General features: G+C 36.8%; 1 protein-coding gene across 1 annotated transcript in view; it reads right to left on the bottom strand.

Moving 5' to 3' along the window:
• Positions 1-23,457, bottom strand: part of TDRD9 (tudor domain containing 9) — a 69,000-nt gene that overhangs the window by 21,928 nt on the left and 23,615 nt on the right. Inside the window, exons 3-18 of the mRNA XM_041476158.1 lie at positions 22,890-22,987; positions 22,237-22,458; positions 20,123-20,245; positions 17,594-17,674; positions 14,641-14,805; positions 10,229-10,329; positions 9,358-9,416; positions 6,372-6,423; positions 6,134-6,218; positions 5,345-5,402; positions 4,693-4,797; positions 2,909-3,006; positions 2,415-2,546; positions 1,643-1,805; positions 1,496-1,559; positions 970-1,033 (exon numbers count right to left, since the gene is read on the bottom strand). Coding sequence (XP_041332092.1) covers positions 970-1,033; positions 1,496-1,559; positions 1,643-1,805; positions 2,415-2,546; positions 2,909-3,006; positions 4,693-4,797; positions 5,345-5,402; positions 6,134-6,218; positions 6,372-6,423; positions 9,358-9,416; positions 10,229-10,329; positions 14,641-14,805; positions 17,594-17,674; positions 20,123-20,245; positions 22,237-22,458; positions 22,890-22,987 — 1,670 coding nt within the window. The remainder of the gene's footprint in view (positions 1-969; positions 1,034-1,495; positions 1,560-1,642; positions 1,806-2,414; positions 2,547-2,908; positions 3,007-4,692; positions 4,798-5,344; positions 5,403-6,133; positions 6,219-6,371; positions 6,424-9,357; positions 9,417-10,228; positions 10,330-14,640; positions 14,806-17,593; positions 17,675-20,122; positions 20,246-22,236; positions 22,459-22,889; positions 22,988-23,457) is intronic.

The raw sequence follows: 23,457 nt of genomic DNA, 5'->3' as shown, positions 1-23,457 counted from the left end.
ATCTGAATGTTCATGTTTATTCTCCAGGAGAACATACTGTTTTATAGAAACAGCATCTTCAGATGAACAGGTGATAATTACCAGGTGACACAAGGGAAATGGAAATATATAACAGGACATGGGGAATTCAGAAATTATTATTTTTGAGCCTCAGGATTAGTGGATGCATGTGTCATACATGCCCATGTGTGTTTAAAAAAAATTTTAACAGCAGACTAGGATTTAAAAAAAGTCAATTTTGACTGAAGGGCAACATGCTCAAAAACAGGAGAATAAATTAAATCAGCAGCTGAAGATTTTGGACTCTCCAGAAGATTACAAAACCCACCAGAGCATGCATTACAGAAAATGTTGGAATTTGAACAGCAAGTTCCTCTAGCAGAAGCCTTTGCTGTGCTGTATCAGCTCTGCCTCTATCTGGAGGAACTGACCCCTGTCCATGGTACTGAGCCACCAAAGAGCCAAGAGTACCAAAAAATAACATTTGCACAAAATCATCCCAAAGCCAAAGCTAAGAAGTTTTGAGAAAGGTCAAACTCATTCTGTACCAGAATTTACCAGTCCAAACTGCCCTTGGTTAAAAACAATCTACAAACATCACCACATTTCTGGCATTTCATTTTTGGCTATTAGAGACAACTGAAACTTTACCCATCCCAAAGCTAAGAAGTTTCGAGAAAGGTCATCAAACTCATTCTGTACCAGAATTTACCAGTCCAAACTGCCCTTGGTTAAAAACAATCTACAAACATCACCACATTTCTGGCATTTCATTTTTGGCTATTAGAGACAACTGAAACTTTACACAGCTGGACCAAGACTGCAAAAAACATCAATATGCAGCTATCAGTAATGTGAAGTTTTTAACAACTGCTAAAGTAAAAATGCTGCACTGATCCTACAAAAGTGAGAACCTTCATGCTGGTCTATCAGATTTCACTGTAATCTAAGCTGCAACGAAAGACTTACCCTAAATGCATTCAGAATTGCAATACAGTCACTCCTACTATTCCCAGCAAAAAACATTTTTTTCCTGTCAGTACAAACAAAAACTATTAGCAACAATATGTTTTTCAAATATTGCATGTATTACACAGCTCAGTAATACCCTCCATGTCTTTAATAAACATGATCAATACACTTCTTGTAATTACTTGTTCTTATTCACGTCTCCTCGCTGAAGGAGATGCTCTGTATGAGCAGGATAATAACAAGTAATTGTCCTTGCTATTTAAAGAAGCATTTTAATAGACATTACCACATGAGAAAGGCAAAGCTGAAGAACCAGCCTTGTGCTCAGGAAACAATGAGTTAGCTCTGTGATTTACGTTCGCAAACAGATTCCAGTGTCAGCTACTCGGAAAAGCTTCTTTGTGCACTGCTTGGAATTTTAACAGAAAATAAGACTCATGACACAGAAAATTATATTGATCAGTCAACCCTGCCCTCTGCTCTCAATTATAGTTAGGAAGTTATAAAACATCTGGGGCACTACCTGTATGCATCAACATGCTTTTTGAAAGGTACTGCAAAAAAATTCCGCGAAGACAGTGTTGCAGCTACAACAAAAACAAATCAAAATTAAAACCTGCAAATCAACTGGTTCTAGAGAAATGTTCTCACATGTTCTTCTTTCAGTTACCTATAATGAGGCATTCCTCTAAGCAACCAAAGACATGCCCAAGGACTATCAGTTTTCCAAGATGCAGGTCCACTGGCAACTGTGTCAATATCGTTCCCAAGAAAGTCAGCTCACCATCATGCAGATTATCTTCTGTTCGCACAGAGGTTGTAAGTGCTCCAAGCTAGAGAAAGCAAAATGTATTCAGTTGTAAAAGCTGACTAAGTAAACCTAAGACAGGTTTTAAAGCCTGGTACTTTTGAAACCAAAGCTACTACATATACTGGATATAAAAGCAAGCTACAAATGATGCAAATATTATTTCTTATGCACTTTGGAAAAGAAAAAAGTTTAATGCAATGAAAATTGTCCCTTATCTTTGTAACTGAAAATCAAAATCACTATCCTCCTTGTACAGGTGAGAAGGGTATCTTCAGGCTGACCTCTATAAATCACACGTTTTAAGAGTCTGGTTTTTTTTCTTATTCATAAACAATGTCGCTTACCAAGGGTTTTTTTTTGTTTATTTCTGTTCTTTCTCACCATAGATTCTAGTCCTCAAAGAGTATCATTACTCCCCAATGAAATTACAATAGTGATTTAAAGATGTAACTACAGAAATTATGCTCAAAAGGATGGAAACCCAACAACAGACCAAGGTGTGAAAGACTTTCTAGACACAGTTCATATCTGAGGTTCCAGTTAAGACTACTGCTACCTTAAATACAAACAAAACCACTTCTGCAGTACATTCCTATTACCTTGATTTTGACAACAGTAAAAGGAAGCCTACCTCTTTCAGCTGAAGTATTGTACGTTCAATGTCAGCTACACTGGGTGGAGAAAGAGCTGTTGCCAGCAAGGCTTTTGGTTCCCCCATATCAAGCTTCTTTAATTTTAAGACTGTAGATCCTAATGGACAATGCTGAAGGGAAGACAAGATTATTGTTACTCTACCCTCATGATAAGTGTGACAAAGTGTTTTACATGAAAAATTAAGTTTACAATTCAGCAAAATCTGAAGTCAATTGTGTACAGCAAGGGCTTGTTTTCTTTTGAATGGATTGCTTATTTCTAACCCACATCAATTTTACTGCTATAATGTATATCCTTCTATAAGGAAACTATGTGGAATGATCTTCGTCAAATAGTTATCATATTGAATTCTAGTCATTGCGATTAGTTATTAGTAACTATTCCAATCATCTTCACAGAAAGTAAAGCAAAGCTTCTCTGCTGTGACTACATGCATTAAAGGAAACCTAATCCTAAACCCAAAAGCCTTACCAGCATCTCAGGTTCTGACTTCTCTGGAATACAGTCTGCCCAGAAGTCCTTGCGTATGAGCCTGTAACAATAGCCTTTGGAAACACGTCCAGCACGACCTTCACATGAAAGAACAAATCACCAATTTGTAAATTGCACAAGTTTTTTCCAAACCCATCCATCTACAAACCCTCTGGGCAGCTGAGCAGCACACGACAGCTGATGCTGCAGGCTGAGCAGTGTTCTGCTCTCTTGCAGCAGACAAGCCCAGAGGACACAGAAGGGTAGGACAAAAAAATTTTACTTTCATAGGAGCAGTAACTAACAAAAGAATTACGTAACTATTTCACTCAAATACCTCTTTCACATAACTGCCCTCAAATCAACAGCCATTTTTCTCAGTTGAACAGGCATTTCCTATTTGACTCTATAGCTAGAAAATAAATCTTCAATATAAACAACTTTTAAGCTACAATGATAAACAGCAAAACGTCTTTATGATCTACTATTTACAGAAAACACAATGACTCAGAAGTCTGTCTTCATAAATCCAAACACCATTCACTTTAACCAGCTAAAGGGTACTCCTCTCTGTGGGATACTCCACTAGAGAATCAGGCCACATTTTTAAGCCACATGCACAACGAGCCCAAGTCTTCTACACAGAATGCTACTTCTGCTACATTGGCTGATTGCTGTGACCTCTGCTGACTTGGAACCAAATGGAAATAAACCTGTATATTGCAGCTCATGGGCTCACAGTGAGGTCTTGAAAGGGGGTGGCTTCTGTAAGAAGCTGCTGGAAACTTCCCCCATATCTGACAGTGCAAGAGTGTGAGGAAGAAGCAGCAGCAGAGAGAATGCATGATGAACCGACCACAATCCCCAATTTCCATCCCTGTGTACCACTAGGGCAGAGAAGGTAGAGAAACTGGGAGTGAGTCCAAGCCTGGGAAGGAGTGGAGGGAAGCTGTTTAAGATTTGGCTTTATTTCTCACCACCCAAGACTGATTTGTTTGGTAATAAAATTAAACTAATTTCCCCAAGCTGAGTCTGTTTTGCCTGTGATGGTAATTGCTAAGTGATCTCCCTGTCTTCATCTCAAACCCTGAGCCTTCTATCACCATTTTTCTTCCTGTCCAGATGAGAAGAGGGGAGTGACAGGGCAGCTTTGGTGGGTATCTGGCACCCAGCTGTAATTGTAAAGACTTCATAATACTTAAAAATTACAGTCTTTTTAGATCTGAAGATATCACTGCTATTAATTTATTTAGTATTATTTTTGTCTGACACTAAAAAGATTTTGATATTTAAGAGGCCTGTCTTACTAGAAGAGACAATACAGAATCTTATTTATCCTTGTGCTATGAACACTGGTGTAAACTAGAAACACTGCTGTGGATATTTCAACTCATTAATAGTGACATATACACATGAAAGTTCCTTTATCTGCTGCAGCTCACAAGCAGTTCATAAATACTTAGCAGTACATATTCCCCCTTTTCAAAAATGGTCTGTGATAAAAAACTTCCTATTAAATACCAAAGAATACATGGTCTGTGGATTTTAATATTTTTCAATAAGATACAAAACATTCCTCTGCAAATATACTTGAGAAAAAAAAAAAATCATTCATACAGAGGTGTTTAATCCCATTTTTTATATCATGACATGGTAAAGATTTATCAAGTATTAATGGCCAAAATAATCTGGCTTTTTTACTATTAATACAAGAAAAAGCAACAAAGAATTGTTCATGAAGGTCAACTTCTAAAATTCCTTTGCATTACCTATTGTCATCTTACCTTTTCTTTGATTACAGTTTGTCTTAGATGCCCAGCAAAGCCTCAAATTTTGGTAATTAGTTTCCTTATCGCAAAACAAAATTTTAGTTAAGCAGAAATCTATCACTGCAAGTAAGAAAAAAAAAATTCCTCATGGCAGTGGAAAGAAATACACAAGAATAATCTGTATTATCAGAAAAGTCTGAATAACTTGAATAGCAATAAAAGAACATCAGATTTATAAATAATCAGACCCAAGATATTCTGAATACTAATCAAGCTCCTAACAGATCTTAGTATAAAAATAATAAATCATTGTAGATGGCAATCCTTAAAAGGCAATCATTTCTGCATTTAATGAAAATTTGCTTAAACTGATGTGATTATTTCAAAACATAGTCAGAATGTGATTAAAAATCTTAACTTGTGATATGAGGTCTGGCTCTGCTTGTTACTGCATTTAAAATTACCCCTTAGTGAAGACTCAAACCCACCTCCCACTCAGTAGCTCTACTGGCTCATATATTCAGATTTTTCTGTTGTGAAAGAAATAATTCAACATGCCAACAGCAGTGCTTTGAACAGTGACATATCCGGGAGACCAAACCCAGCACAAGTATGGAAAATATTACAAACACAACGTATAGAGAATTAGAAGACTCAGACAACTTACCATACTTAACATCAGGAACTGTTACAGAGCTCTCAGCTACATTGGTAGCCAGGATAACCTGAGTTTTGAAGCAAAAAAAGAGCAAGGAATGCATAAACAAAAAATTACTTCCATTAATGTTTCTACATGAAAAATCCAACTTGCTATGAAGAAATATAACTACAATGGCAACACAGCATTTCTGCTCTGCATAGTAAAAAAAGCAATACCATGCAAGGACAATACAAAACCCCTTGTATTTTCTCGTTTTGAGCTCCAAAAAGCATAATAATGTAGTGTAGCATTAGGACAGTGTAGAGGAAGAATGGATATATTTCCTTGTGCCTTTGCCATAAGGAAACATCACACTATTGGCAGCAATACTCTCTTAGTAATAGCAGATGAAAAAAAACCAAGGCAGCAGTGACAATGCGGGGCACACAGTGGGACAGTCTCCCACACTGGGGCACTACTTTGCTGTTCAGTGACACCAGCAGCACTCCCCTGTCATGGAGGTGCAAGAATCAACATGCACAAACCATTCTGAAGGATAAAAACATCAGCAGGCAATAGTTTAAGGGTAACTTCCTCAAGGCTAATGCACCTCTCTTGAGGTCTGCACACCAGTTAATACAACAGCTTGGTAAGAAAGGCCATCAGTTTACACACAGAAAAACTGAAGTTCTTTGTCCTCATACAATGGTTTGAGTTAGAACAGCTAATATTACTTAAATACACTATTATTTGCCATTAGCACTCTAGCAAAAGGTTTCACATGCTTTAAAAAAGTAATGATTTAAAAATATTTACTTTTCTGTAGCCAGGAACTGTAGCTGAAAATACTTTACTTTGTTCCTCCAATGTTGCACATGCATGAAGTGGGTAGACTTGCCACCTAAAAAAATATATTCATGAAGTATTTACTGATGCAAGAATATTAAAGTTGATTACACTTCTGTGCTAAACCCTATTATGCACCTAAAACTCATACAGCTGTAAGACTCATATTCAGGTTTAACTGAATTGAAACAAATGTGGTCTAACTTACCTTTGATATTTATCTGAGAGGCATGAATGCATGTATCTTATTTCACCTAAACCTAGGGAAAAATAATCATAAGTTTAATTTTTCATTTTAGTCATCAGGAACAATTGAAAAATATCTACTTCAACTATTAACTGCCTGTCATTATTACCTCTTTTTTACCATATAATAAAATGGTAGAAGAATTAAACAGCAAACATAATAATAAAACTCTGAAAACCAGTCAGTAAATTTTTGAAGAACCATTTGGCATTAATTTTACACTTAATAAAGATATAAAGGCCATTTGACAACATTCCATTATTAGTCCTTGTTTCAGTTTCTTACAACTGACAACACATGCTGAATATCTGTCTGGTTTAGGCTAAAATTGGGTATTTCTGCCAAAACAAGTTCTTTCAAAGAACTGGGCCAAGGGAAAAAAAAAATACCTATTTCTGTCTTAGCCATCTCACTTTTGGTCATTTCAGTGCCCATTTTCTGGGGCATGCATTTCACATCTGCCAGGAGAAATCTTATGACTGAGGGATTTTTTCTATTTTCCTGAATACCTCCACAGACATAAAACCTTTCTGAGAAGCTTAGTTTACTTCTTATTGAGACTTCAATTCCAAATTTTCAAAAACCTGTCCCACAGTGGACTTCCATGGAGGTTGTATTTACAATTAAAAACAACTAAAAGAAGTTTGATTCATGTTTGGCAGAGCAGACTCTGCATCATCACTGTTAACAGAAATTATTAGTCAGTCTAGTAATTAGTGACTAGACACAGCAGGACGTATCTGCTGACCAGTTTCAGAAGTCACAAGAGCTGATCGACCATGACACCTACAGAACACAAGGACGCCACCAGGAGACAAAGGTCTCAGAATGAAATGGGAACCAGTAACACAACCTATTTGGCAAACATACAAGGACAGTAAGGAGAGCAGGGCATGGAGAAGTGCAGAAGAAAATATAGAACAGACAAAAAATTAGATCAACACCAGCAGAACAGATAAAATTAGATCATTGGGAACATATTCATGCATGCATGTTAAGAAAATTACTCTACAGTTTTACATGGCACTTTGTATCACCTGTTACCTACAGAGAGACAAGTTCTGGAACCAAAGCAGAGGTGAGTACTGAAGAATACTTATCTATACAGAATCAGACTTAGCATTACAAAAAAAAAAAAAAAAATTGAGCAGTGATCAAGACAGGCAATTAGAAGGGAAAACATGGCATCCTACTTGAGAAAGCTGCAGCTCCTTTTGGAATCAGACTCTGCCCCATCACTGAGTTCCACAAAGACAGTGGGCAAATATCACTTAACAGCATCCTCAGCACAGCACTGCTCTTTTTGGCTGCTGCTGCACACTCAACTTGACAAGTCAGTGGGAGTGTTATTTTTAATGTTCAAAATGCTATGTAATAGTTAGCACTCAAAAAAAAAAAATTAAAAAAAAAAAGCAGCATCTCAAATCAACTTCCTAAATGTGGATGTTAAATGCGTAAAAATAACCCAAAGCTCTGCCTCAGTGTAAACTGAGGGCTCACCTCCCCTGCTCTCCAGCTCTGTATAAAACATTTGTGAGGAAAATTTCAAGGGGCGTTTGCTAATCCTGTGTTCAGGATCAGTCTTGAGTATCCAGTTTAAAACCAGACAAGGTCAAACACTGAACAAATAAAATACAAACCTGAGAGTACCAGATTATTACCACACAAGTTTCCACAAATTTACTAAATGTATTTAAACAAAAAAAAAATCCAAAACAAAATTAAAAACCAAAACAAACAAAACACCAAACAAACAAAACAAACAAAAAACCAACTCAAGATGAAAGATAAAGATTTAGGATTTGAAAATGCTAAGGAGTAATTTCCGACTGGAATGAAGCCTCAGAGGGGCTGAGAAAGTAAAATACACCAGGCAAACACCAATATCAGAGGCCAGAGGCAAGAGATATGGTCTCCCCTACCTTATTAATCACAAACTGGAATGGGCATTACATTGACACAATGAAGTCATTCCTTCTATCCATTAATTTTATAGTGAATGTAGTTCCAAGAAAGGCAGCTCTAATGCCATTTAGCTAGTGGGAGCACTCTCCAAGGAAAGCTGCTCTGCATGTGCAGTGTATCTTTCAGCTGGTGTGCTGGGATTCCAGCCCCAGCCTTGGCATGCCTATTCCTAAGCTCAACGCAGCAGGGAGATGACATTCATAAACATTTTACAGAGTTAGGAAGTCCTGGTAGGGGCAGACTTCACTGTGTCCAAGGGACAGCTGCCCTGGACTTCAAGGGGACTCTCCACTTGAACACAACCAAATCTTTTCCAAGTTTTCAACTAACAAATGTTCAGCACCTAAAGTAAAAGAATATTTGAAACCACCAGGTTAACAGATTTATGATGTTCAGGAAAACTACTCTGCAGGCTAGTTACATTGCCTCAAAAGTCCAGCTAATGAGTTTAAATAAAAATGGCAGTCAAAACAGAAGCCTACAATAATTTCTGTGCAAGACAACTTAGGTTTTAATCCTTAAAGAAGACTACATGTAAAGCCAGTTTTCTGATCAATAATCTCTATGTCATCATGTGCACTTTTGAGCATGCCAACCACATGAACCAATGTACATGGAAAGAAAAACACGAATGTGAGCTTTTACAACAATTTAAATGAAGACCACACTATATGCAGATAAGGAAACACCTCTAAAAGAATCCTAGGAGCTTCATACAACAATTAATAATTGCACTAAAAAACGTAGCAACTGCATTTCTGCAGTTCAACTACAGAATTAATTTTATTATTTTTAAAATACCTAACATGTTAATTTCTGACTTACAGCTTTTCCAATTATTGCCACAATTAAACCAGTTTCCAAGAAAAAATGCCCAAAGAGACCTCATTTAAGTATGTGTTTGATAAATCCTGGAAGAAGTGCCAGAAGAAAGCTCATTAGGTGACAAATAACAAAAAAGAAAGTTAAGACATATACTCACCTGGCAAAAACACAAGCACGCTGCCACGTTCCAATGTACCACTCCAGCTCTTTTTCTCCCTAACAAGAAAACACAGCTTCTTAGTTTTACAGTATCAATCTACCTCATTACACCAAGTTATTTTATTCTGGAAGAACAAGCAGAAGTGCACACTTTTTGTAACATGCATTATTTAAACTTCTTGAAGAAATGAAATTTCAACCATTATTTGCAACTTTGCTTTCTGAAAAATGCAAGATATAAACACCAGAACCAGAGCAATAGGTTTAGTGTTTTTCTTCAAAACTATGACAAAACAGAAACATTCTCATTCTGCAATGAAAATAATCAGAATTAGGTTACCTAACAGAGTATTAGCCAAAAGTGGTAGAAGTAACTTTATTACATTTTCAGATATCACATCTGAATATCACATGTAATAATACATCTTCAGCTACTAAGCATCAATTTACAAAACACACAGAACAGCAAAATCCATTATTTCACATGACATTAAAGCATTAAACAGCCAGTGAAAATTAATGCCTAGCTTTTATCCTTTATTTCCCTTGAGATTACGTATGTTTTAGGCTAGAATATAAAATAGTATCATTTATATTTATATAACTCTTGATATAAATACTCCTCAGCTCTGGTCTGCAGTAAAGAATATATTTTCCATACGACATGGCTGCCTTGAATAGTCACTCACGCTTCAGGGCATGAAGTACACTTTAGGAACACAGGGTACAAATCAAACAAATATGTAAAATAAAGGCAGAGATGCAAGTAAAAATTATGTTTCCACTAATAACTAGGGACTCTGCTGCTGCCTAATTAGATTCTCATTTCCCCAAGAGACACTGATTCCAGATCCTGAACTGCATCTTACCGACTGCTCTTTTCCAGCTCATCAAATGACTGAATCAGAGACACTGCCACTTGGTACATTTTCTGTTCTATCACTGGTTCCCCAAGGCTCTCACGATGAAACTGTTGGGATAAGGAGGTAATGAGGTTAACACAGCATAACTGGCTAAAAGACTGCAGTTCACATATGTATTTCAATTTCTCAAGTGCTTTCAATTCAAACTGATCCAGTACAGAAGAAGTAACTTCATCTGATGCACTCATTACCTTCTAAATGGAAGAAATTTCTTAGTAGAAATTTTTCTTCAAGCATCCTACAATTTTAATGCTGAAGATATACTTCTGATATTTACCTACTTAAGCACCAGCCCACCCCCGATTCATTTGCAGAACATGCTCCTTATCCTGAAGTGTCAAGCACATGGGAACTGAGCAGAACTCATGGGAACAGGATGACAGGGAGGAATTTGTGTAGGGAAGGTAGAGTGCTTCTCACAGCTGCTATTACACAGATCTCTCTACCTGCCTGCACATAAACCATGTACCTCATTCTCCTTTAAACTGATTTTGCATTTAATGGGTTTTGTGGTTTTGGTCACACCCTGCCAAATAATTACTGTTCTGCTGCACTCAACAGAACCATGGTGATTCTGTCTACATTGTTTTCCAGCATTCTGTACAAACTCAGTATTTAAGAACACAAAACTTCAGTATTTAAGAACACAAACCATCAAGTCTTCAGAGCAAAGACAGTAACTTAATCACTTTTCCATTTTATGCTTAATGAACTAGACCTGCTATGAAAAAGGTCTACAGCATTATAAGTTTTTCTCTTGTAGGGAAAATAGCTATTGATCATTGCTCACCTTTCACTCAGAGATTCTCCTCAGTCTAGTGTGAACTCTTTACTGAACCAAGTGTTTCAGAGAGCTAAAATCACAGACCACTTCACTATCTGAACTACTCAAATTAAGTTAGTAATTTTTCTACCAGTTTCCCATTGTAAAGGGAGCTCATAACAATCACAAAAGCACAGCTCCTAGAACCAGTCTGGAAACACTGATTTAGATCAGTATTTGCTTCTGCAGCCTCAGTCCTCAGGCTGATTAGCCCATGAGAAACCTTAAAAACCTTGATTGTTTTCTTCGAAGTGATTTTTTCTGCAATATATGTGAAAAATCTAAGCAAGTTCTCTCTTCTGGGCTGCTCCAATTTAAGATTTTTTGGTTTATACTATCCCTGCTTAAATAACTGTCAAATTTGTCTTTTCAATTTTGCTACTGATTGTACCTTTAGTATTCTCTAACACGACAAGGCTTCCACATCACTCCTAATAAAAGGTAACAATGTGACAAACAGCAAATCCAAACCCCAGTCAGACCTGACTGAAATAATACAACATAATCAGAACAGCTTTTGACAGCAGCTCACTACTTTCCATCAGGATTCTGACTCTAGTTCCATGGACATGAAGGAGTTTTTACCTTTGCAAGCCAAAAATGGGTTGCATTTTTGAATTTTGCTTAATTTCTTAAATTTGCATTTCATATCTCGAACACTGTACAGAACAAAAGGCAAACATTTACACAACTAGCTTTAAAATTGCCTATAGATACAACCTTCATGCATTTTTCATTAAACCTGTGTTTCAATGATTCCTTGGGGCTTAGAGGTTGCTGGTATGACAAAATCATTATTCTGTTAAACACCCAGAACAACGTGTTTACCAAGCCCATTATGCCACAAGAAAAATAAACTAGTTTTTTGCAAGCTTATACTCAAAAATTAAGAAGCACACCTATAAATGACCCAGTATCCGGGCAAGGGTAAGCCAGTGCTACACTGAGAAATGTTTCTCCCTTATTTTTATTCTTTCCTATAAATGAAGTAATTCAAGTAGAAAGCTTTATCTTTGGTTCAGCTAGATGTCTGTCTAGCCACAGCAGAGAGTTTACTGCAAACATGCATACAGAAGAAGAATAAATAATGACTGGCATTTCTGTTCATCTTCCAAATTACAACAGCATCTATGAACTGACAAATTATTCAAGTCAAAACTACCCCTAAAATTTTTATTTTCAAGCACAGTTTTAAAACATCACATGCAGAAAGGAGTGTATTAAAGCCAAAAGCTCTGCAGGATTCATGGAAGAATTCTACATCTCTGCAGTAACATCCAATTATTTTAATATTTTTTGAGAAGGGATGAAGATTCACACCTCACAACCAAGAGACAATTACAAAGACCCAAACTGATTTTGACTGAGATGCTTTAAGAAATGACTGAAGATTTATGTAATGTAGTTTTACAGTTATTAATTTTAAAATCAAAAGTTAACTTGGAAAAATTCTGTTTATCTAAAGAGCAATGACTGCATTTACTTTTAAGTGCTATGTTCCTTTATGTAAATTTTACAGGCTTTTATAGGTGAAAATAAAACATCAAGAATTAAAGCCTGAAGCCTGTACCTCAGGCAGTTATCTAACTGGTTTAGATTTTAGCATGATGAAAAATGTGCCTCAGCCTCCATATGGCAGCATTAACTCATTAACTGTCTTAATACTCACATTCCACTTTCATATTATTAGGATGTTACACAAACCATCTTAGACCTTCGACATTTTAGGTTTTTTAATTGTAACTACTATTTGGAGAAAATCTTCACACACAGCACCATAAGGAACAAGATCCAGACCAAAAATCAGTGCTTTAGAATTCAATGTCATCCTTTTTTTTAATACAGACATAAAAGAAAAGAATCAAGAACGCTTATGTGCTTCTATTGTTGCCCTAAGTCACAAGAAATATCCTGGACAAACACAGTATCCCCATCTTGCTGAAAAACAGAATGGCTATAGATAGGACAACACAAGATGAAGAATCAGATGAAAACTTTAAATAAAAAACATAGAAAAAATAAAAAAGTATAAAAAGGGCTAAGCACTGAAAGCAGTTCCTTTGTTCGTGATCTCTGAGGCGAAAAGTGTGCAAGTTGACATTCAGCTCCAAGTGCAGCTATTACAAATCAAATTTGACTGAAGGAAACTTCTTACTCAATTTCCTGGTTATCTTTTTGTTGTCATCATGAAAAATCTTTTACAAAGCCCCATGTATTACATAATCTCCTCCCTATTATCTGTGATACTAATGTAAAAATGCTGATGGGCCAACTGCTATAAGCAGTGAGTTTGTTGCATTAGAACTTCAACAGTTGACAGCCTTGTATTTTACCTTGCCTGTGCTGAAGCATAACCAATGCCAATATGAACACATATTGCTTATGTGTACAGCATAAGCAATTCTTTTGTTCTGGGCTTCCTATTTTATTTTGCTGTTTTATTTTCTGCACAACTGATGGATGAAACCTGAATAGTAACAGTGTGTTTCCCGCCCCCCGGTACTTTTTAAGTGCATGTCCCAACTCCTTCATTGTAATAACATTCTAACAGTGTTTTGCATTATCAAAACTGACTAATAATTACACCCACACCCCAGTTATTTTTATACTGGGTATCATAATACAGGCCTGAGTGCATTTGTTGTACTCTGCCTTAACCTGTTTATTTTGCCTTGGACCATAATACTGAAAGAGCTCGCTCAAGTGAATTCCTACACAGCTGTTTTTCAAATGTGAAACAAACTCCTATTATAAAACCACAGAAAACAGATCACATATTTACATTCATTCCTTCATTATCTGATGTCTACACAGATACCTGCTATAATGTCAGAAACTCTAAAAACAAAATATACAAAATACATTCTGCGTAGCTTATGAGCTAGATTGATAAAGCAAACATATCTTCAGCCAGCACCTACTCTCCTTAAGCATCAGAGAAGCAGTTCTCCAGCACAGCCCTCCAGGGATCTGAGAGGCATCAGTTATTTTAATATGTTTTCATTACTCAAAATTTCACATTTGCCATGGTCTTTACATGGTTACAATAGAAAAAGGCTCAAGACTACTGCATAACATCTCTGGCACTATTAAAAAAAACAATAGTAAAGCCTCAGCTGATAGAGAAGCCAACTGATAACATCAAAGTTCTAATCAAAAATGATTGTTTTCTCTTAATTTCATAGCACTTTCTGCCTTTGATATATAACAACATGAACCAATCCAGGAAATATTCCCTGATTTTGTCAGCTATATTCAAACAGATCTGTACATCTATTTATGTTACTTTCCACAATTTTACACTATTCATTTTGAATGCAACTATCAAACAAAATGCCTCATCCTACTGAAACGTTTCTGTTTCATGAAAGAAATTAGTCTGCTCATAAGAAGACTCCTGTTTTATCATCATCATCTATTAATTCTTATCTAGAATTGCAATATGAAAGTGGCTATGTCATTTCATTACACAGTTTTCAGCTGACTACTCCAATTTCTTATTATGTCAAAAGAAATGAAATTATATTTACAATACCTGTAAATCAAAAATGTCCTTCAAATCATCAAGATAGTATTCTTCAACTGCAAAAGGTCTGCCTTCCACCTTAAATATGCAGACTGGATTCAAACCATTATGAAGTGGAAGTGCAAAGTAATCAGCTAATTCTTTAGAGTTGATGGAAGCAGACATCAATATTATCTGTTAAAAAAAATGTACACCAGATGTAAAGCATTAATTTTAACACAAATTGTCCTGTTACATGGGACTCTCCTCCTCAAGTTAAATGATCTAATTCTGATTACTACAAGTATGTAACCTAAGTATATTTAAGACAATCAAACTAAATGCTTAAGATACTTCAGTCAGCATGTGGACACAGGCAAGCACCTGTAAGAGAATGGCTCAGGCTAGAATGCCTAGGGCAGACAACATGGTGAAAATTCAACCAAAAACATACAGTACTCTTGATAAAGATCTCACCACCACCCAAACCAGAAATGCTGCAGAACACAAAAGCATCTCCCTTACAAAATGACAGGAAGACAAACTAATGAAAACAACATTGTACCACTGTGCTCAGGCATAAGGAACACATGGAAAGGGCAGGCGAAACCATGAAGTTTTTCAACATGATCCTGAAAGAAGAAATTTGAAAGGACATAATTTTGCAAATATATGAAATCTGTCCCACTACAGCATGGACTGCCTCATGGCTCAACACATAGTGACTCACCTATGCCAGGGCAATAGGCTAAATATATCCTTCTCTGAAGGCTGTCAAAACAAAATCCAATCTAAATCTGCAGTTACAGGAAAGGAATATTAAACTATCCCTTCTTCCAGACAATCTCTGTAATCGGGACTCTAATCTGTGCGGAATCCTTCCAAAGTGGAAAGAAGTGACAGATTCTTAACACAGTGCCTGAAGGGTGACATAACTGAACCAAGAGTTTGATGCACTCCTGAAGCAAAAATTCAACAAGCACAAAACACCAGTGGGGCAGATGAACACATCAGAACAGATAGTAATCAAAGAAGACAGTTCAGGACCAAGCAGTCCAAAACCACTTGTACAACACAGATATGTCCAAAGACCCACTAGATGATACCAAGAACTGTTACTAGTCACTATGGAAACTGCACTGTTTGGTTTGACCCAATAGAGACACTCTTAGTCTCAGGTTTTCCTTCAACAACCCTAACCCAGCAATCTGAACAATCCAGCTTCTGTTCTGTGATCTAAAAATAATAATCTGCAGCAGCAATCTGCCAGAAAATCCAGCATAATTTAAACTGGTTAGTTCAGCAGGTAGATCTTGTCCTCAGTACATCAGAATCACCCAACTAACTCCTGTTAGTTGATGCGATGTTGAATTACATGCTGCTTCTGAGATCAGCAACTTCCAAACTAGGAAACAAACAGCTCACACACATTTCATACCACCCTGAGTTAAAAATGTTTCATTTCCTCTCTTAAATAGGGATCCTTGCACCCTTTTGTTTCATGAACCCAGGGAGGATGGGAGGAGAACCTTACATTTTCTAAATGAATTTGCCACATCAAAGCTCCCTTCCTTTACATTTTTTCAGAAGGGGCTGAAAAGGGATGAAGTATGAGACACAGGGCTTAGTATATAAATTCAAACTGAATAGCCCATTGTACTCTGCTCAAGGCCTGCAAGTGAGATCAAGAGTTCCCCCTTCTTCATAAAAAAATTCAAAGGGACAGCCCTCCACTCTCTCAAATATAGGTCTCTCTCAGATTTGTACAATATTAAAAAACGGTCATCTGCAGAAACAACTGCAGGCAATGATATAAAGGGGACAAAATTTTTCAGTAACAATTTCAAGAGACTGAAATGGAACTATAGAGAAAAATGAAAAATTTGTCAGGAACCTCTTACAGAAAAATGTTTTCTAACAGAAAAGATGACAAAGCCTGTAGGGATTCCTGCCACTGAAACCAACCCAATAATCAGAATAAAGGACAAACTTCTCACAAACTCAGTTTGATGAAATTATTGCTCTTCTCTGTAGGCAGAACCAAGTGCTAAAAAAGGCTGAATAGTTTCACATAACTGTCTCGAAATCTAAAGACGAGAATTTTCTCTAAAATCTCAATCAGCATGAAAAGGGATAAAAAGTGAAAGATGTGAAGTGCACAGCCATGTCCTACACCTAATGAAAGGGCACTTCAAGTGACAGAATGTTTGGAAGACCTGAAGACCAAGTCTGAATCAATGTGATGGACTGCACATAAGAACACATCATTCCTTCCAATGGCAACAGAAACAGCCAACCTAGACTTTATTTAGATCAGGAAAAAAAATCACATTAAACCATTACCTTGAAGCACTTAAGAGACATGCAGCCTTAACAAAGGATCTGCAGTCCCAAATAGCAGCACAGGAAGATACTGGGTTAGCCTAACTCCATCACTTGTATTTAATCTCTAACATTTCAAGAGTTCAATACTTTGAGACCCCAAAGACTAAACATGTCATGCTTAAAGTCTGTGAACTCTGCTTTAGTACAAAGCAGAACTGCCCAACATGCAGAGAAAAAACCTCAGCCAAATTTTGATACCAGTTCTGCCCAGAAATCACAGTCCAGCACTTCTGGTCTTTTGTTATTTCTTTAAATATGTCGTCCCACTTAAAACAACAAGGCTCAGTATTTCCAGGAGTTAATGCTACCATTTTAACCAAGAATAAGCACTGCCCTCAATACTCAATACGTAATTCTAGTCAAATATCCATCGTGCATTTTTTAGCCTTAAGCAGGCTTTAGAAACTAATGCATTTTAACATGAGAGAAAAAAAAAGAAGTCTCTCAGAACACATGACAGCAGCCAGGAAAAGAATGCCCCTTAGCTCGCTTACTTATGAGGAGTTGCAAACTAAAAAATATTTTAGTAATAAGTAATAACATAATAATGCAAACATTTTCTAGCAAGAAAAAACAGAAGAATTCAGTATGAACCCACCTTTACAGACTGTGAATTTGTACACAACAGTTTACGGGTCACCAAGAGCAAGAAATCAATTTCTTCTGTACGCTCATGCACCTGGAAGACATTATCCACAATTTAATTTTCATTAATTCATCCTCTTCTTTTTGACAATCTCTTACTCTCCTACTCAATTTTATGCTTTATTTTTGGATAACAACTTGGATAACAATACATTTTCATAGAAGAAAGCACACACCTTTTGAGCCTAGGCATGCTAAGAACACTTTAAAATCCCAACAAGAGTCTTCAGATGACTACAGAACCCTTTGTGAAAATCATGTCACTCTAAAGCTAAGCAAACCTAGAATAATGACTAGAAAAATCAGTCTTGAGCTCTAACCACTGGCTGTACTAGAGCTGACAGCAGCAGATGAAGTCTGTGATACTGATGCTGGGTAAATCAACTATACTGGTAAGAACCCAAATGATCCAGGGACTGTTTTGTTTTGTCTGAAAATAAGCAAATCAAATAATGTGCCTCATTCCCAATGGCTTCCAGCTATGATCCAATACAAAATTGCTTTCTAAAACATTAATTTACACCCAATTCTTTATATATCCTAGCACCCAACTTTCTGCCTGCTCCTTACAATTCAGCAAATACTTCTTCCCAACATTATCCCTGATGGCCATATCCCTTTCTTGAGTTACAGTTTAAATATTTCAATTGCAGCAGCTTTTTTTTTGGAGTTCAGCCTTCACAAGTCAACATTAATGTCCTGGAAGCTAATTAGCATATTCTAATATAATGTAACCATATCCCTTTCTTGAATTACAGTTCAAATACTTCAATTGCAGCAGCTTTTTTTTTTGGAGTTCAGCCTTCACAAGTCAACATTAATGTCCTGGAAGCTAATTAGCATATTCTAATATAATGTAAAGATAAGACCCATTCAATGCCATCCCATTACAAAAACAAATTTAGCTAAGGTAGTTTTCAGGCTGACAGTAAGGTCTTGCTGTGAGAACCAAGATTTTTGGTCCTAGTTTAAGTATGGTCCTAAATGTGTGCAGTACCCTGAGAGGGATGAGACCTGCAATTAAAAATGTTGTGGAGAACATTCAGTTGTTAAAAACAGTGACTTGTGGACTCAAGATCACAATCTCTGTAGTAGCTATGGGGAAAAAGAGGGCATATGGGCATGAAGAGGGACCAGAACCCTGGCTGGGGAAGCAAAAAACACAGTCTTGACAGAGGGGATGCTGCTGAAGGAAGTGCTACAAGCCAGTAACATCAGTTCAAATTACAGCACCCAAGAAACCAAAGTTAGGAAAACCTCTGAGTAAACCCATTCTCCGGTGTAAGGGGCCAGAAAACTTAACTCATTCATTTTCATATGTAATGAATAAATCTTAAAACTAAAGGAGCAATAACACTTTCTGTGTGCATCTTCTATGGTTCAGCTTTTGAATCTACATTTAACCTGAATTTCCTTACTAAAGCAAATGTTATGGTTTCCAACACTCTGCTAATACACTGGAGTGCTCAAATCTTTTCCATGAAAGTCACTGATACAATTCCTTAAGCTTTGGGGGTTTTTTGTTCTTTTTCTGTTTGAATAAAGTATTAAATTTTCCTTATACAAAAATCTAACTACTTCCTCAATCTTTTCCAGGTTTCCAGTGTACCATTTCAAGTGCAGTCATGACAGCCTTGTTACTGTAATAGCCTAATGGTACACAAACTACTGCCTCCCTGATCCTCAAATATCCAAGAATTAAAGTAGCTCTCAGCTACAATGCCAGTAACAGGATAAAAATTAAAAATGGCGCTTATAAAAAATTCAAGCTAAAACAAAACACAAAAAAAAACCCAACCCAAAAACCAACCAACCAAACACCCTCCAAAAAAACCAAACCAAAAACCCCAAACCCCTAAGCCCTCTTCTGTATCACTACATCCCAAGATGTCGTACGTCCTACATGAGATTTACATTCATGATTTGTGACAGCACAATTTCACATCTGACTAGGATTAAATGCCAAATATTGCCTACTACATAAAAGAAGCATATACACATGTAAAAATATCCAAATTACAAGTGTATTTTCTTTAGCCTCTTAGTGAAGTGACAGCAACAATAATGAATCCTCATGAGTGAACTGTACCCACAACCAGGAGACAGAACTTTCACAGAGATATTTTTCAGGACACCCCTGAAGAATAAAGACTTGTTAATATCCAAGTGAGTGAAAAGTAGCTGCCTCCTCCTGACGGGCCTAGCTGGACAGGTTCTTGAATTCCACATGATGGATTTCAAAAAACATTCCAAGGCACCTATATTAAAAATTAAGGACTCCCAAAAACCCTCCCCACACTCTAAATTCTCAACTAGTTGCTCAAAGGAACGTTAACAAGCCTATTTCAGCAAGTGTTACCTTAGACAACTTATATAAAATACCTTTAAAAGTAGATGTCTGCACTTCTCTTCTCTTGCATGGCAAGAGACAAAAGAGAAGGTTTCATTAAGATGAAAATTAAACTTACTTCCAGCAACTTACTTCATCAATGAAAATGTGTGTGAACGGAGTTAGGCTCTTGGCAGAAACGATTTTCTGAAGAAGAACTCCAGTTGTCATGTACAGCAACCTTGTCTCCTTTGTCGAAACGTTCTCTAAACTTAACTAATAACAGTAAGAAAAATACATACTAGCTGGAAACATATTTATTGTAGTTACAGAAGCATGCATATGAAAGAACTCCGAAATCAAACACAGTGTAAACCCACCAAAATTATTTACTCCAACTTGTACAAGTCTCCATACACAAGTGCTCTCACCAGAACCAATTAACTGGTTTTTCTTTGGGAGAAATTCCCAAAAAATGTAAAACTCCGAAGTTTTATCAAGTAACAAAATGCCTTGCTGGGGACCTTAGACTAAGAATTCTTCGAAGACTTCTAAAGGTATATGCATACAACATCCTTTCCTCTGATATAAAGAGCAAGAAAAAGATTTTGCCAAAATGTAGTTTGCTTACAGGACAAGAAAGGAAAGAGGTTTAAGTTAAGTTATCACCAAGACCAGGCAACTTACTCCTGAGAGCAAGAAATCAAAAATCTGTTTCATTCTGGGTTGTAAAACCTAACAGACTTGTGTACCTTTAGGTATCTCAGGTGCAGCCCACCCAGGCAGGTAGAGCTGTGACCACCATGTGCAGCTTTAAATCAGCCCAGAGCAGACACATGTGCACTCCACCATTTCCCTCTGTTTTTGCTCAGCTCACACAAGTGCTGGTGAAACAAGCACAGCACATCCACATACACTGTCCTGAAGACAGTCTGGAAGCACAGTATCATTCTAAGTCTTTGAGACTCACTAGCCTAATGAATCAATTTAGCAGCTTAATAACTGGTTAATTTAAAGTATCAAAAATCACAAAGGCTTTACATATAAACTACTTTGAAAGAAACACCATACATAACTGTCTTGGTTTTGGCTGGGACATTTCTTCTTAGTAGCTGGTACACTGCTGTGTTTTTGGGATTTAGTATGAGAATAATGCTGATAACACTGTGTTTTGGTTATTGCTGTCATGTTTATGATGTGGCACGGAAGAAAACAGGTAACAGATGAACCAGAAGCCTGACATGTAAGAGTCCATGCTATGAACATCTGTCACTCTCAGTTAAAAATCAAACCCCTCCAGACCTGAAAACTGTACAAAATTAGATTTAAGGGTAACAAAGAACACCTAACACACATAAATGGCACCACATGTAGCATATTAGGAAGCAATCTGAAGCTGTAAACCTATGAAGAAACAGAAACCTCTAAATGCATGCTAGAAAACACACACATATCACTCTAAGTGGAAGAAAGAAAGGAAGAAACAACAAGAAATAGAATGAAGCAGAGGGGAAAAAGAGCCCAGCAAATTTTGCTCAGAGCAAAGGACTCCAGAAACAGACAATTCTCCATGAACATCCCTCCCAGGGTCAACACCAGTGGGAACCCACTGGCCTGAGGAACCAGAGCAGCTCAACCAAACACAGCTGTGGCCTAACCAACAATGAAACCACCACCACAGCAGCTTAGTGGGGTACTGACAAGGAGCTGATCAGAGCACCAGGACCTGTGTCAAAAGAGGAATGTGACAAAGTTTAAACAGAGGGACAGAACTGAGCTTGAAGCTGAGTAGAACAAAGCAACAGAAGGAGACAGATTTAAGAGGAAAAATTAGTTTGAATTTTTCACATGTTAAAAAAGAACAACAGATTGTTTACCAAAAAACCTGGTCATAAATGCATTAAAGTTCTAACAGAGCTGGCAAGGAAATGTAGTCAAATCAAACAGGTAGTATATTACTTAAGGAGCTGAAAGGAAAAATGACAGAACATAGTTCTCCTGCAACAATTTCAGTGATTAATAATGTAGACTTGTCTGATGCAGACATATATTTTCTCTTGGAGTCCCAGCAGGGTTTATAGTGTTCAAATTTACAAGCTGATTTAATTACAAACATTTAGCAGGAGACAGATAAAAACCAGCAATTCTACTTTAAAAGCAGACTCTCTAACATATCTTCAGTATGCTAGATATGCTTAAAAGTAATCAAGGAATAATATACAGTACTTTTTAATGCATTTTTAAATACAATTTGGATTTCCCCATACCTGGTATCCTACAACTCCACCAAGCCTCCATGACCTTTCCTTGCTAATCCACCTGGCAAGGCTGCTGGCGCTGATTTTCCGAGGCTGGGTCACAGCAATGTTGCAGGGCAGAGACCGGCTCATGCAATAATCCAAAATATACTGGGGAATCTGGGTGCTCTTTCCACTGCCAGTTGCTCCTTCCACAACCACAACTGAGTTGTTTTGTATGAGAGACACTATCTGAAATAATTTTTCAAGTAAACTCGTAAGTACACAAAGGAACTTGAAACAGGTTTCAAACAGATTTGAAATATCAACAGCTTCCAAGCCAGAAAGAAAGTTTCTTTAAAACACTGTGCCATCTTTTCTATCAGAGATAACTGGAGTCCTACAGTGCATTAGAAGATCACAGAAAAGAGTATGGGCACACACCCATGTATATATTTTACATTAATACCTATAAAGTGTAACAGCAACGTTTCCTCCTCTAAGACATTTTATGCAATGGTTTTGTAAAAAACGTGGAAGTTTTGTACTGTGTTTAAAACAGGAACAGAAATTACCTTACAAAAAACAACAGAAACAAACTAACAAAAAAAAACCCCACCCAAAAGCCACAACAAAACATTATTTTCAGCTTTATTCCATGAGAGAAAGTAAACTGACATTACCTTTTCCCTGTGTTTGGCTGTAGGCATATCCAAATGTTTACACTTACTTATTGGTACAGAAATTGAATCACTTGGTTCACACTGAGACAATGAAGTACCTAGGCATAAAAATAAACAAGAGTAACATTTCAAAAGAGAAAGGAAAAGACCAGCAGGAGATTATGATGACAGTATTTGGAAGCCTAACTTCTCTAAAATGGGAACCACATACTTTAAGTATTAATAAAATAAATATTTTTTTAAATATTAGTAGACTAAAGAGATTTTCTGTATTTATGCAACTGCTGTTTTACTGGAAGCAACTCTGAAAAACATAGCTTCTATTTTTAAACCAACATCAGTGGAAAGGATGTATATCCTCTATACAAACTCTGTATGTTTGTCTCTTAATTTAAAAAAGTGGATTTTTGCCGTTTGTGTTACAACTGCCAATTTTACCTGTATACCCAAGAATTTTTTACAATAATGAAAAAACTATGCCTTTTTCATGTACCCATGTTGTTTCCCTTAAAATCTACTAGATTCACAGTACAAAATAACCTGTAATTTGATATGAATACCATTATAT

The sequence above is a fragment of the Pyrgilauda ruficollis genome, unplaced genomic scaffold, assembly GCF_017590135.1.
Source record: "Pyrgilauda ruficollis isolate IOZ18807 unplaced genomic scaffold, ASM1759013v1 scaffold38, whole genome shotgun sequence".
Taxonomy (NCBI): Eukaryota; Metazoa; Chordata; class Aves; order Passeriformes; family Passeridae; genus Pyrgilauda; species Pyrgilauda ruficollis.
The sequence above is the reverse complement of the archived record's forward strand: the minus strand, read 5'-3'. Positions and strand labels throughout refer to the sequence as shown.